The following is a 16,750-nucleotide window of genomic DNA, read 5'->3' on the forward strand; positions in this document are numbered from 1 at the left end:
ATAATAAAAATATTTTTTTTTGGAAACTGTACAGTCACATATACTATGCTTTTTGCTCCCATACACCCCGTTCTTGTACACTCATAGCTTCAAACGGAGATATTGAAACCTTTAACTGGTTTTTCGGCCACAGTTTGTGTTGAACTAGAGAATTTCTAGAGAATTATGAGGCGATATAGTGTGTGTTGGTTGTATTTGCTGTTTTTGCGTGTTGAATTCATTTTTTTGATAGGTGGATGCCAATTCTGAGAAAAAGTGAACAATAACTTGGTTTGCAACACCTTTCTTGATATTTGTTTAACATTTTTCACGAGAACTATTAGTTTGATATTACAATTTGGGCACCAATTCTTGTGCAACGGAAATGAACGCCGGCTCTGTTGAGAATAATACTACCTTTAGATTCATACTTGAATTTCAAGCAATTTGGAGAACCATTATGAGGAAAATGAGTAAAAGTAAATATGTGGGCAATAAGTTGGCAATAAGCGACAAAAATGTCATTTAAGCTAATTTTGCATTAATTTAGTTTTCAAGTGTTTCAGATTTCTTTTAGGTTGCTTATCTGCGTTATTGTGGCAACCTGCGATGTAAAGTTTTTTTAAGGTCCCAGTGACGCGGTATTCGCACTGGGCCTTGATGGACACGTACAACTTTGGAAATGGGTACAAGATCAAGTTTGGACTCTTCTGTGTGGACTACTCGGCTGAGAACAGAACTCGGATTGCACGAGACAGTGCCACTCTATACAGAAACATCATCAACCTCAATGGATTTGATAACAAACAAATGATTGACAGATTGCAGGAATTGAGAATTCTGGAAACAATATGATATTGAAAACAAAATATGGCTACCCGAGTAGAGATGTCAGCGCCGTTTCAGCGCATTATTTTGTAAGAAATGCTCTGCATGTGCTAAAATTATGTAAGAAATGAGTCAACTACGCTGAAAGCTGAAACTTTGTAAGAAATTTTTTAAAGTTTCAGCGCATTTCTTAAAATTATTTAGTGGATTTAAAGACTTTTAGACACCGATTCCTGAATTTCGAACAAAAAAAAACTGCTCCTATATTAACGATTAACTATTTCTAGAAAATGCGCTGAAAAGCGCTGAAATGCGATGAAAATAGATAAGAAATGCGCTGAATTTTCAGAGCATTTTTTTTCTAAACTGTTTATTTATATAAAATCAAATTAAATAGGAAGAACTTCGGGAATTAATGGCACAGTGGATTGGGGGAAGGGTACGGCACCAGAGAGCAGGGTTCGAGTCTCAGTCAGTGCTATTTCTTGAAAACTCAGTGGTTTTCAGCGCATTTCAGCACATTTTTATGTAAGCTTTTTGCGCTGTAATTTTTGAAAAATAATTTTTAGAAAATTTTTCGAGCGGCGTAGCCGACGTAGCTGGTATTTGCAAAGCAGTATATCTGATTGAAAGTTCTGTATTATCCAAATATCGCTGTGCTCAATAAGTTAAATTCTTATACATTGTGATTTCGATGTGCGAACAGATTTTATTAAAATAGCTGAAATATTGAATTCTTCAATAATTTTCATCTCTTATCTTTTTAGTTTTTCAAACGAAGTTGTCCAAACAAGCCAAGCAATAAAAAGTTTGTATTATTTTGCTAAACATGGTCCCTCTGATCTGCGTTCGACCCTCATATCAGCAAATGTTTAACCCCTCATATCAGCAAATAAGTTAACCCCTCATATCAGCAAATGTTTATGGCCGATTAAAACTCTAAAACAAGCTTAAGCAAATTGTCATTTTTAGTTAAATTTTTCAAACATGTATGACATAGAAAGATATCTCAATAATGGCCAAAAGGGGACAGACAAAAAACGACAGCTGACATACAAGCAGTACTGTAAAAATTATTTTGCATTAAAACAAGCAAAATGACTCTAAGAAATCTAAAAACTCTCTAACAATGGAATATCAACTAAATGTGAGTCAAACAATCAAGCAAACGAGAAATAAAATGGGTAAATATCCCTCCCAAAAAAATTCAGTCGCTTTTAACATGCAAATTGCAGAACGTTATCGTGAATGCAGTAAAAGAAAATGTGGCCACAACTGGACGTTGAATTTGTTTCGACGCCCTCACCCTCGTCCTACTTCTCCTTATAAAAAGAGATAGCGAGTTTTATTTTGTTTAGAGTTCAACTGTTGTGTCACCAAAAACCGAAAAAACTCTTCATATTAACGGCTTTGAAAATTTTATCATCCATCACTGGAATTGTAACCGGGCCAAGGCGCAGTAAAAAGATAACTGGAAACCAAGTTTCAAATTTCTTTAGTGGCAGTGCATCTCTTCACACCAATTTCGTTTAAGGCGGGGTAGGGCTATACCTGCTGGAAATATACCTATACCTATAAAAAAACTCGGTTTCGTATGCGATCTCGAAAATGGCCCGTGGGAAATGGCTAATTTTTTGCATGCGGGCTGGAATCGGCGAGAATATGAAAAGTCCTAAGTGGCATTTTTTGATTGAAACAACCCTTCTATGACTTTTGGCCAAAGTTGGGGGGTCGGGGAAGAAGTTTTTGCATTCCGACCAATTTTTCGAAAACTTTTTGATCAAACTGGTTCCCCATCCCAACTAACTTTTTGTAGAGCACTCGAAGTGTGGTCTACATGTCAAAAATGGTCCTGGATAAAGTTTTACCAAAATCGAGATTTTGAAAAATTTTTTCCCGCCAAAAATTTTTTTTTTGCCCCAAAAAGTTGTTTTCTTGTGATTTTTTGGGCAAATTGATAAGTTTTTGGCAATTTTTGGGCTTTTCTGCTGATTTTTTGTGGGGTTGCATAAGAACAAAAACAGTTGCCGTAAAAAAGCGTGGGGTCTATCAAGCACAACTTTTCTTTAAAATCTTCAGAAGGAGTCGAATATCAAAAAATTGATTTTTTGGTCGGGGAACATTGGGCCCTATTTCAAAAGGGTTTTACGCTAAGTACAAAACATATAGAGACCTTCCGCAAAGCCCAAATGATTTCCAAGTGCGTTAATAAAAGGGCCAGAGCCCCAGATTATGCAAAAAAAGATTTTTAAAACAGAAATTTTGCATTAAAAATTCCAAAAACTCAATCAAAATTCAAAAACTAATTTGAAATTTTTTGAAATCTGTGTATTAAAACCTAATTTATGCTGAACAAAACTGATATCCTGTCCCCCTGGCGACAACCGGAGTCAGTAGCGTACTCGTAAGTCTATTATGGTTTTTTATATTTCAGCTCTTCTTATGCTTCCGTGAATATTTTTCGGGATTTGAAGGTCACTTCTTTAATTTTCACAGTTTTTGATTGTTTTCATACACTGTTTTCGAACAATTTTACACAATAAATCATTTGATCTATTGGAATTTTAATTTATTTGGCAAACTATTGAGTTCTGTCGCAATAGCTGCACTTTATTATACTCTCAAGGAAAACAATCTCCAGTTTGCTAAATTTTGTTTACTACTCTTTTCGTAACTTATTTTTTCGTAACCAGTATTTTCACCTAAATAGATGCGTGTTTTTGGATCTGTTGCGTTTTTTTTCATGAAATTGAGTATCCTGTCATGACTGAATCTTCAAAATAAAAATCTAGGACCTGAGTTCTCGAATAGACAACTAAAAGGCATATTAAACAAAGTGAACTAAAGAAACAATAATAATAACGTTAAAAAGATAACGAATTAAAAAGAAGTTACTTACTATCCTACACAAAGTTATGAAATACAAAGGAAGATAAAACTAAATTGATACGTTGTTGCTAGAAAATCAAAACGTAAAGATACAAATTGTCTGCTTTTCAAGTAATAGTTTTTAGCATCAAAATTGAAAAGCGAGCGCAAAATTTTCACATATCCACTTTTATGATTTGACTGCAGTTATTTTTAAGGATCCGTCATTTGTTCTTTTAAAAAACTTGAGAAAATTTTAATTTGTCTTGGAGCTCCTCATTATATAACTTTGAAAAGGGAAAAAAGATATACAAAAACATCTTAATGGTTTCAATCGAAAAGTTTCACTAATTGCGATATGTTTTGTCTTCTTTCAGATGACATTTACGATAAGCAAACTGAACCCATAGCCGTCCACTGGCAATGAAAAATTAGAAAAAGTAATAACTATGAAATTTTGTTTAAAAACACACCTCTAGAGTTTTAAAAGTCTTCTGCAAATTATTTGCAAGCGTGTTCTAATTTAAGTAAATTTTAATGTTTACAAATTTAACTGGTATTATCATTTCCTCTGGAACACCTGGGAAAAGATATTGGCAAATTTGTCTTGTTTCCTTTCCGTCCATAAGCTAGAATTGTGACAATTAATTTCCTCATTCTTCCATGATTTGCATATCTTCAACAATAAAAATCTGAGTTGTGTAAATCAAAATTTTTTATATTGTGTTGAGGTCATAAAGAACGGCAATGATTTAAAAGTGCGCATTAATGTAATCTACATTTTCTAGGATTGAGCACAATGCTAGAAATTTGTTTGGAAATAATTGATAACAATTACCATACAGTTTCCTAAATCATTTATTTAAATAAAAGCTACATTTACTTTTTCTCCTTTTTTTCACTTTATAACAATCTTTTTTTTCCCATTTTTGGTGATTCATATTTTACAAGCTAGGCAATGTTAGCACTCGTCTAACCCATGTTTCGACAAAACATTTCCTCCATTTGGAAATTTACCCTGATAAGACTGTCATATTTTGTTCGAAGACGCTGTATGTGGGACAATAAATGTTTCCCCAGCTTTGAATATTTGGATGAAATTTTGTTCATAACCTCGATTAGATTGTCTTTTTGTTCATTGTGTTAGTTGACAGAAGAATACTGAAGAGTGGTTGCGTGCAAACGAAAAACTCTTTATTAATTTCTTCTAGACAGATTTGGAACTGGAATAAATAAGTAGATTTGGAAGCGAGCGAAAAGGCGACAGTTGAAGGTAATTAAAGTAAAATTAACCGAGCAGTATTTTGCAATGTTGCTGGGCTTATGTCAGTTTGGACAATGAAAGCTATTTTGCCTTGCCCTTACTCGTGTTTAGATAATTCAATCAATTGCCGGTTCCATGGTAACGTCACATCCAGCAAATGATCAAACGACAGGCTGATATTTGTTTTTTTGTTTATTCCACTCCATTTGTTTAGCTTATTTTGAGTGATTTACAGAATTAGACCGCTTTGATTCGTATTAGACCAACATTAGGCTGTTTTAAAAAGCACATAATGGATAGAACGTTTAATGTCATCTGCTTTGAAAGATCTACAGTGATATGACATTTTTGCAAGGTTTTGAAACCGTATCAAAATAAGCAAGGTTTCCAAAACATAACTGATTTTATTTCCAATCAACTAAAAAGCATAAACATTGGTATCAATGAGCAAAATTTTGAGCTCAAGAAAAAATAAACAGGCAAAACTGTTTGCTACTGTTTTTCGGAACTCCATGAACTCTAAATAACTTCTATTTCACTCAAAAAGTGTCTGTGTTGAACTATGTGAAGCGTATCTTGATAACAAGATTATTAGCAAAATGAATGTAGTCGGTTTGGGAACACAACCAAACAGCTTTATTGGCAGCCAAAAATTTTTATGTATTTTTTTTTATTCTCTATCAATAATTAATAGTAATCTCAGAAAGTTTGCTTCGGATTTGTGTATAAAGACATGACATCTTTTCTATAATTTGGCAAACTTTCACGAAAATTAAATACGTTTTAAGTTTTAGAGCTAAGTCTCCTGGTCCGCTTAGGACTATGTTTCCACAACCTGGCTGCTATAAAAGCCAATAGAATATTATCCTGAGTTTCCCTTTTAATAATGGGACAAACATTAATCTCTGTTTTCAATAAAAAAATTTGCAATCGGTTTCAAAAGGACAACCGTCAATTAAAAGCTGGAAAAGAAAAATGCAGAGTGAAAGTTCTGAAGCATAATCAAAATTGTCATTGTTTTGCTTAATGAGCTAGAAATTTTCACCTAATTTAGTCGTGAATTGGCTTAGACGAAAAACTGAGAAACCAGACAGCTGGGACCCGACAAAATAATAGGGTTCCAAGACAGAGGATTTGAATTTTTTAAATACATTTTATGATCATAAGTTTCAAACAACTAAACAGTGTGTTAAGATTTTTGGTAAGAGTTAGCCAGGATATTTTAGTTTTAATTCAGGATATTTTTGAGCTTTTCTGTTAAATTTTTTGTAAGTTTTATAAGAACAAAAATCACTGCGGTCAAAAAGTAGTGGGAATGTAATATGCATAACTTTTGACAAGATTCAAAAACCACGAAAGATAAGCTCAAGGGATTTCCAAGTGCGTTAATAAATTGTTTAGAGCCAAAAAGTACGCAAGAAAAGAGTAAAAAAGAGAATCTCGGCATTAAACAATCCAAAAAATCAATAAAAGTTCAAAAACTGTTTTGAATTTTTTCAAAATCCGGGTTTTAAAACCTAATTTATGCTGAACAATTTTAATATCATGTCCCAATGGCCATAACTGGTGTCATTTTTGTACTCTTGACTGTTTTATGATTTTTTTGTTGCAGCTCTTTCTACGATTTCTTGAATGTGTTTCAAGTTTTGAAGGTCACTATTTGGCGGACTATTGAGTTACCGTTTTATTTTCGATTGTCAAAGAGAAAAATGTCCAGCTTGCTAAGTTTGGTTTGCTATACCTATCGTAAATTCAAATGCTTTCACCCAAATATTTGCGTTGGTTTTTGGTATGTTGCTTTGTTAGTGAAACTGAGTTTCTCTTCGTGACTGATTCTTACAAATATAATTCTAGAACATGAGTTTAATAAAAGATAGATTAAACAATGTGAAAAAATAAAAAAGAAAGATAAAAATTTTTAAGTTTTTAAATTTCTAAAAATTAACGAACTAAAAAGAAGTAACTCAAATCCTACAAAAATTTACAAAAAACAAGGAAAATAAAACTAAATTGATACTAGAAAAGCATAACATAATGGCACACATTGACTGCTTTTTGAGTGATAGTTTCAGCACTAAAATTGAATTGCGAGCGCAAAAATGGGTACTCATTCATCTTTACCATTTGACTGCAGTTATTTTTAACGAACTATCAATTCCTCCCCCCCTGAAAATTATTAGATATTTTTGAATTAGCTTTCCGGCTCCTAATTATATCACTTTGAAAAGGAAAAAAACAAAATATGTTAATAGTTTCAATTGAAATGTTTCACCAATTGCAATATGTTTTTCCTTCTTTCAGATCACATTTACAATAATCAAACTGAAACCATAGCCGTCCGTTAGCAAGGAAAAATTAGAGAAAGTTTCGACTCTGGAATTTGGTTTTAAAAACAGAAAAGATCAAACACTCCTCCAGCGAGCGTGTACTGTTTTAAGCCCTTTATTGTTTGTTAATTTAACTGGTAATGTTCACATATTTTTTTCTCAATTACCTGGAAATTATATTGGCAAATCCAAATTTTATTCTTTCTGTCCATAAGCTAGATTTGTGAGAATCAATTTCCCCATTCTTGCATGATCTGCCTATCTTCAACAACAAAATTCTGAAATATGTAAATCAAAATTTTTTCCTGTTTTTGGTGGAGGTTGCAGAGAGAGAGATAAATTTCAAAATAGCGCATTATTGTACGATCTTTTTGAGGCCGAGCACAGTAAATTGTTGCGAAATAATTGAAAAATTTTATCACACAAGTTTTCCTAAGTAAAAACCCAACTTTTTGCTTTCTTTTTTTTTCTTTTTCTTTTTTACAATACTTTTGTTTTATTGATAATTTTAACAACTAAGGAATGTTGGCAAGCGTCTACTATATGTCTCGACAAAAGTTTTCCTTGATTCCGAAAAATATCTTGATAAAAATTGCATTATTTTGTTCGAAAACGCTGAATGTTGGAGAGTAATTTTTCTTTAGTCATAAAATATTTCAGACATAAATCAGCATGAACTTCTTTTAATCTTCCATTTAGATTTTTCATCAGGCTTGAATTTTTCGATAAAATTTTGTTCATAAACCTGATCAGATTCTCTTTTCATTCATTGTATTAGTTGATAGAGTGGTTGCGTGCAAACCAAAAACTTTTGATTACTTTCTTCTAGACAGATTTGTAACTGGCAAAAATCAGTAGATTTCGAAGCTATCAAAAAGGCGACAGTTGAAGGTAATTAAAGTAAGCGTTAAAAAGGAAGTATTTTACAGTTTTGTTAGGCTTACGTAAGTATGAACATTGAAAACTATTTTGCATGGCACTTGTTCTTGTTTAGATATTTCAATCATTTGCCGGTTCCGTGGTAACGTCATATCCTGCAAGTGATAAAATGACAGGATGAAATTTGTTTTCTTGTCTTTTTTCGCTCCGCGGAATTAATTTATTGTGAGCCATTTAAAAAAAAAGACGGTTTCGAATCATATTGAGCCAATTTTAGACTGTTTTAAAAAGCACATAGTGGAACAAACGTTCAATGCCATCTGCTTTGAAACATCTACCGTGACATGACTGTTTTCCAAAGTTTAAAAAATCATTTCAAAATCAGCAAGGTTTCAAAATAATATCTGATTATATTTTCAGTCGACTTAAAAGCACATACATTGGTATCATAAGCAACAATTTGAGCTCACGAAAACCTAAAAAAGCAAAAGTCTTTGCTACTGTTTTCCAGAACTCCATGATATCTAAATAATTTTATTTCACTCAAAAATTTCTGTGTTGAAATATGTGAAGCGTATCTTGATAACAAAATTTTTAGCAAAATGAAGGTCGTCGGTTTGGGAGCACAACCAAACAATTTTATTGGCAGCCAAATTATTTTTATGTATTTTTTTTAATTGTCTATCAAAAATTATTAGTAATCACAAAAGGTTTACATCGGATTTCTGTATATAGACAAGACACTTTTTTGATAAATTGGCAAACTTTCAAGGAAAAGCTAACTATGTTTTAATTTTTAGAGAACTAAGTTTCTTGTTCCGCAGACGACTGTGCTTATACATTAACCCGGCTGCTGTCACAGCCAACGGATTATTATCCAAGGTTTCCCTTTTAGAATTGGGACAAATAAAAATCTCTGTTTTCAGAAAACTTCGCAATCGGTTTCAAAAAGACAAGCGTCAATTAAATGCTGACAATAGTTTAGGATGCTGTGGAAATGAAAAACGCAGAGTGAAAGTTCAGAAGGATAATCAAAATTCGCATTGCTTTGCTTAAAGAGCTGGAAGTTTTTTCATAATTTTTTCCTGGATTGGCTTGGATAAAAAACTGAGAAACCAGACAGCTGAGACCCAATAAAAAACGTATTAGAGGGTTCCATGACAGAAAATTTAATTTTGTTTAAATACAATTATTGAGCATAAATTTTAAACAACTAAACAGAGTGTTATAATTTTTGGTAAGAAATAGCCAGGATAATTTAGTTAGTTTTGGTGGTTGGATACGGTTGATTTCAACAAGACCAATATTGCTGAAATTTTGCGGTATTTTTTAAATGTGCAAAAAATTTTGGTATAAAAATTAAGTCTGGTACTAAAGATAATTTCGCAAGATCCAGTGTTGTGTTGCAGTAGATGTTAGAGAGACCAAAATTGATCAATTTTTGGGGAACCTTATAAAAAGAAGTGTCGGTTCCAAAACTAAAGTAATTCCCAGAAGCTGTAACACTTCCTTTGCTAATCTTAAGCTATATCGTATAGCTAGATATATTCAGCAAGTTCTTCAGAACTAACCTAGGACTTTTGAATATGTGAAACAGAGAATGGGAACGTTCGAATAAGCTCAAACTCTTATTGCTAAGAGTTTGAGTATTTTGCGAGTAGCTAGAAAAATTGGTCCTACATTTAGTTTTGAATCCACGGCAACACATTGGAGAATGAAAACTCAAATATGCTTAGAAAAAATAATTTAAAAAACGTAAAGAAAGTCAACTATTGACTTCTGCAGTGATTCATTCCGTTTATCTGAGGTGATGTGAGCTTCTATGATCATTTTCTCTGATCAATTTCTTTAGAGTGGTGAGTTATATATAGTCTTAGTTTAAATTCAAGGTATTTGGCTCTTCATGAGATTTACTTTTTGCAGTTTTGGCTATGAAAACTCGGGTTAACTGTCACAACATCTGCTACGTATTAGTTTATTTTAGTCCTAAATGATTCCGATAGTTTCAGTAAATAAATTTTGGTCTTAAGTCAACATAACAAATTAGAAAAAGCAATTATGACAAGCTATAGAGCTCTTTATCTAGTTACGTTCATCTCGCCTGACATTTTTTTACAAATCAGTCGACTGAATTTTTTCAAACAAAACTTATTTAAAGGTACAAAATTGTCCAGCTTATTTTGTTATCAAGATGTTATCGTTATTCGAATAGTCCGGTTCCCACTTATATGGGGATGTCCGAGGGTGCTTGCTACCCCAAGTGACAGCCCTTCGCAGATCTCAGACTCAAGAGGTTGTTGTTTATCTTTTTTGTAGCTGGAACGGCTAGATTTGAAAAAAAACTTAGTTTTGAGGAATATCATAGAGCTACAATGACTGAGCAGTTGGCGGAGAACTGAAAGAAGCCTTTTAAGGACGTGATTTAGATGTTTAATTCTTGAAGAGCTGCTGGAAAAACTGGCCCTAAATTTGGTTTCGATACCACCACAACAGAGAGAAAGCAAACCATGCTGAGAAAAATAGTCTAACGTAAAATTGGAAGGAAAACGAAGTAAAGACTTCCGCGGTAATTTGCTCTATTTATTTTACGTCAATTGAGTTTCTATGATATTTTGCTATAATCAAATTTGCGGAGATAAAAGAAGTATAAAGTTTTTTTTAAAATTCAACGAAATTCTCTCTTTGTCCTATTTATTTCATGCATTTGAGCTTGCCACAACAAACTGCCACAACAATTGATTAGTATTCGTTTATTTCATTTCTAAAGGTTTCCGAGAGGTTAATTAAATAAAGTTGTATCCATAGCTAAAATAACGTTTTACCAAGACACTTATGACAGGCAATAGAGCTTGTTAATCCAGTTTTTTTCATCTGGCTTGATATTAATGTTTTCCAAGTAACCGGCTGATTTTCCTTTTAAAAAAAACTATTTTAACGGGCAAAACATTCTTAACTTTTTCTTCTTCCATATGAATTACCGTCGTTTATCTTTTTTGTTTTTGACTAGTCATGTTCTCACAGAAACGGGGCTCTCGAGGGGGCTTTTCCCCAGAGAAACAGCCCGTCAAGGGTATCAGATAAAAGTGGTTATTTTGGTTCTTTAATTGTAGGGGTTCTCAAAACCGTATAATCAAGAACTAGAGAAAAATATTCGAGTGATATTTTTTCTCTTTGCAGACGATAGACGATCTTCGGAACACAAGAAAAGCAATGAGATCATTACATCTTTCCCGCGGTTCTCTCAGAGGACAATATATAAGAAACTGCGCGGAGGTTTGGCTGTGTCAATTGTTCAATCGGATTGACGTTCTTTGAACTTTACAACCTGTTTTGACTTAAAAGCCATTACAACGAAACATTGTTTTGGTAATTTGATATGCCTCTTAGCGATCATTTTCATAGTGACTAAAAATGGAGAGAACTCTGGGGTATACCAGAACAAAAAATCTCAGATTAAAATTATTGACAACATTAGGAAATGAAGCTGTGCTACCGGATCTGCCGCTGCCGTGTTTTTAGGGGAACAGTTGATTTCAAAAATTCCTTGTTAACCAGCAAAATGTGCACAAAATAAAAATTTTGTGTCGTCAAAAATATGTGGGTCATAGAACTCTCATTTTAGCATACGAGCACCTTAAAAGACAACTTTGAGAGGATTTCTCTTGGGGGCTAAAAAACCTGCTTCAAGAAAATTTTGCTGATGACCTTGAAACGTTTTTGGTGTTTTGCAAAACCCAGGTGGCCAATAAAGTTGTTACAAAGCAGACAAAGGTTAGAAACAAAAAAATAAAGGTTTTTAAAAGAAAAGATTAAATTTTTTCTATTTGACCTTAGCTTTTTGACTTTTTTCCAAAAAAAATTTCAGTTTAAAGGCTGTAATTTTTTTAAACTAGTTTTCCCCAAACCATTTACGATCCCCCTTGGGATAACAATATTTCAATTTGTTTATTTATTGAGTCAAGAACCAAAAGACCCGTCTTTTGACTCGTATTTTTTGAAAAAGTGCTCTTTTGGTTCTAATATCGGATAGGCTATATTTTACAGGGCCTGCCCCTCGAAATGACATCTGATAATGCCGAAAGCAGCGATTCGGCTATATGATGTGTAGCAGTGATCCAAAAGATAATTTCTACGGAAAAAAATTCACTATAAACAAAACAATCGGCCATCACTATATAACCAGTTTCTTTCCGATAAATGAAAAAACAAGTGATCAGAGGCAAACACCTGACCCAGGGCCACGCCTGCCCCCTAGGAGAAAATATTACAAAAGCGTTCAACCGCAATTGTGAATTCACGATAATCAGACTTATTGAAAAACTGATTTTTTTTAAAGATAAACGCCTCAAATATCGGGAAATGTGGTCTGATGTGAAACTATAGATATACAGAACAAAGAAAAGTCTTATAAGTTTCTCATAAGCTCACGAAAAATTTAACACTGTTTCAAACCATAAAACTGATGTTTTTGATAAATTTATTAACGGAAAACATAAAAACTGAAAAAGTTGAAATCTTTGTCTGTGAGTAGGAAAAAAAGACATTCAAAAGACAAATTTTGAACTATGTTTTTTTCAGTACTGGAAACATTAGATTTTTGTTTTTAAAGTTGGTAAATGTGAAAGGTTGAAAACTAAAAACAGAACTAAATAAGCTCAAACCGAATGCAGAATTGATGTAGTTTATTGTGGAAGGGTTCACAAAACATTAAAGTCTGTTTTGCTCTTTTAATTAGTGTGAAGACCAAGCAAGCGAAATTGTAAATTCTAAACAAATTCTTCAAGTAGTTGTTTGAAGTAACTGTGGTCAGATGTTGACAAGTAGTAGCCAAACATGACCCTCTCGGTTCTAAATTAACTGAAGTGCAATTTTAAAGCAAAATGTTTTGGCTAAACTTTGCAGTACAAAATTCATATCCCTGTCAAATTGGCTCATTCTTATACCCCCATCCCCTCCCCCAAAAAAAAGCACGTCAGATCAAAACAAAACAAAATTTTTAAGTGAGAAATCATAGCAGCTGTGGTAAAATTAATTTTACAAGACTATAAGATCCATTTGTCTCTTAAACTACTCTTTTATTTCCAAGCGAACCGTTCTCGCAGAATCTATAATTTCTTTGACTCCGTCTATAGGCAATAAAGTGTGCAAAATATCGGAATACCTTGAAACATGATCAGCATATTCCGAAAACGATGATCGCCGACATTATTCTTAACATGATGAGTATTTAAATTCGACAAAACGCACAGTTTGATATTTCGTGCGCAGTGTTTATAAGGCAGACCCAAGGTGGGCTCCCTTTACAGCCTTAAGGTATAAAGAGTTAGGGCTACTTATTTCTCCGCGAGAAGTAGACTTACCTTTATCTCTAAGACTAACCGACTCTTTAAAATATTGAAGTGAAACTTCTATTAATACAGTGGTAATACAATACAGCACTGAAGTCGAGAGTATACGCATGGTACATCTAACTACTAGACTGACTAATGCTAGTTGAGTTAGCGCTATGTAAAGGCGAATAGAGTCTTCTCACTCTCTGATTGGCTGGAAGTGTGATTCCAGTATTTATACTGCTACATCCATTCGCGGTTAAGAGTTCTAAATCCGATGCTTTGAATTGTATAAGAAATACGTTGGATGTGTCATCCTCTTTGTGTAGTGAAAGTGTAGAATCGTGTCGTCGTCAAAACTGGGGTAGTGACTTGTGCCGTCGTATGAAGTACCTGTCAGTAGAGTATTGGCTAGTGTCGTCAGTGAGCAGTCCACTCAAGTGCGGAACCAGTGAAGGTGCCAGCTACAGGGTTTTCTGGCCAGTAACGTCAATCCTGTCAAATTACTCAACTGTCTCCTACTGTCCTGTAGTGAGAATTAGTTCCCAGTTGGAAGATCGATTGTAATCTGTAGTCTCAGTTGGTTTGTACAAAGAGATTTCTGTTTAAATTCATCTGCTACAATCGTTGTTCCGATCGGATTTACCAGCTTACTTTCTGGTGAAAATTCTTCTTTTAGCTACTGTGTGAGCTACTTAATCCCTTAAACTATTGTTTAATTTTAAAAACTGCTGAGTAAGCTCCGACCGGAAAACAGAAGAAAAGAACTGATCCTAATCTTAAATTGTGGAAAAGAAGAAAGGAACAAGTATAAAAAAAATTGGCTATAAAAAAGAAATAAAAAGGAAAAAAGGAAAAAAATGAGTTCTGAGTTTTACAGAACAGTGGGTCCGTGAGATTGAGCCCAATTTCGTAGGTCTGTAGCCTACGGTCGGATTTCGAATTCAAGTCTAGGGGCCTAATTTTGAGGGTCCCTGAAGAATTCGACAAATTCCTTGTCTCTCGCGAGTCAGGCGGCGAAGGCACGGGGCACAGGTCAGTGTTGCAGTGGGGTTGCAACGCCAGGAGATGGTTGAGGATCTGTGTTTCCTCTGGTGTCGGCTCTCTGTTCGCCAACTTGTCCACCATTATGTCCCTGTAGAGGAGGTTGAAAGTGTGTCCATACATACACTTTGTAGCTCTTCCCTCTACGCACTGGAGATATTCGATAGGGACAAGTATGGGGCGGTATGTCTTTGCATAGGATGGCAAAAAACAGGAAGTAATTTTCGATTGGATCAAAATTACGGTGGGTGCCTTCTTTGAGATTAATAATATAGCTGTAATTCATATAATAAGGGGAAGTGAGTTTCGTGTTGGCGTATTGAAGGCGTAAGTTGAAATGAACTAGATAGAAGGTTTATCCGGTTGAAATATTCTTGGACGAAGAGATAATTGTGAATTGTGTGCAGTATCTCCGCCCCGTATACTTTTTTGGGTTTGGTTATTTACATCCATATGTAATGGATGCAAAAAACAAACTGGAGATAGAAAGGGTCGTATTTCTGATAAATGCGATATGTGGTGACATCTTGTGTGAACATTGTGTTGAGATAATCGTTCGGGCGGTCGGCGAGAGCGAAAAAGTGCTTGCAGAGATGCCATAACCTTTCCGTGAAGCGTGGATTGATCGGAAAGTGGAAACATCCGAGAGGAAGGTCCATGTATCGTCCCTCTTCCAAGTCCTCGTTTTTCCAACTGTCCCAAAGAGCACGAGGTGGCCGTCGGCTTCAATGTGTGGTAAGGCGGTGTGGAAACATAATTACTCTTCTGGGACAAGAATACCGAGATCTGTATTAATGACCAGAGGATTCAGGAACTGATGGAACTTAAAATTCCATGAAGGTGCTCTGTGTAACGTGCCTTGTGTGGGATTGAAGGACTTCACTCTCTGCTTGGAGGAGGACGAGGGATGTGAGCCTCTTGTTAGACTGGCCGTGTACCTAGCAGGCAACTGTGAGTCTTGCATTGGGCGACAATTGGGGACGACCGTTTCAGGTGTTGAGAGACGTGATTGCTTAGCTGCAACCTCGTCAGCCACGGAAGAGCTGCGTGGAGGTTGAGGTGGTGGCAGTGGCACCGATTGTGGTGGCTATGGTGCCGGTTGTTCTCCCTGCAAAAGGAGTTCCCGTGCAAGGGTCCTGTTGCTGCCGTCGGCAAGCTTGTGTCGCTCCCGATGAACAAGGGCAATTCCCCTGATGACGAGGAAGAGATGGTGGGTGAAGGCAGTGGCTGAGTCTACAGGTTGGGGCTGTGGGCAGGTCTGGGTCATCGTAATGAAAGAGGGCCGGCGTTTGCATTTCACAGACAAGTTCAGACACTGGAGGGGGCAGCAACAGAGGTGTAAATGGCGAAAGCAGGATGTCATCAACATCCAACATGATGAGCTTGTAAGACGTTGGGTCAACATTTGGAGGGATAGGTATACCTGCATTCTGAGAGCTGAGTTTGACAGCAGTGGTGTGACTAAGAAGAAACAATTTCTATACATGAGTACTGGGTAAATTGAGAATGAGTGCTTCCGGGATTTCTGAAGACCTCAGAGTCCTTAGATAGTGATATAGCACTTGAGCGCTTTCGTTTACCAGGATTGAAAGTGTGAAAGTGTAGTAATTAAGCATCAGCTTCCTTGTGTGATTCGACTGCTAATTCGTAGCATTCATAAATAGACGTGGGGAGAGTAGAGGCTCTGTGTTTTTGTTCGAGTTATTGTGTACAGGAGAGAAATTCCTATAGAAGTTCTCAAATTTTCTGTGTTTTAAATTCAATTCATTTTGAAAGTGTGGAGTAGTAACTATCAACAGAGTGTTTCGTCTTTTCTTCGGTGATATATAGTGGTTTATAGTCAGAAGAACCTGATTTTAATACATGAAAGATTGTTATAGTTAAAATCCAGTTGCTATAATCTTAGCAAATGTGATATTCGGTCATAGGAGTGATTTTAGAGTGTATGCGTTAAAAGCGCTATGAAATTGTCGAAATAGGACGTGTGGAAAGTTTTAAACGGTCCACACTATTTCTTTTAATACGTACCATGGGTATACAAAGATTCCAATGAGGGATTCTATTAAATAAATGCCTTTGATTATATCACGCCAATCGAGACGGCGAAGTGTAAACTCTTAACCGTTAAAAAAGAGTTCATCAAAATAGTTTGTGTTTTGGACATTGTAATTGTGCTGGTTTTGCAAGGTCTGCAAAGTTAAATGCTTGTGCTATTTAGATTTTTTTGGCGA

General features: G+C 35.0%; 1 protein-coding gene across 1 annotated transcript in view; it reads left to right on the top strand.

Moving 5' to 3' along the window:
- Positions 1-16,750, top strand: part of LOC142349127 (lactase/phlorizin hydrolase-like) — a 134,353-nt gene that overhangs the window by 79,456 nt on the left and 38,147 nt on the right. The window contains exons 8-12 of the mRNA XM_075400541.1: positions 607-827; positions 13,805-14,038; positions 14,489-14,702; positions 15,395-15,572; positions 15,822-16,014. Of these exons, the coding sequence (XP_075256656.1) occupies positions 607-827; positions 13,805-14,038; positions 14,489-14,702; positions 15,395-15,572; positions 15,822-16,014 (1,040 nt within the window). The remainder of the gene's footprint in view (positions 1-606; positions 828-13,804; positions 14,039-14,488; positions 14,703-15,394; positions 15,573-15,821; positions 16,015-16,750) is intronic.

Source organism: Convolutriloba macropyga, chromosome 11, assembly GCF_964194025.1.
Source record: "Convolutriloba macropyga chromosome 11, txConMacr16.3, whole genome shotgun sequence".
Classification (NCBI taxonomy): domain Eukaryota; kingdom Metazoa; phylum Xenacoelomorpha; order Acoela; family Convolutidae; genus Convolutriloba; species Convolutriloba macropyga.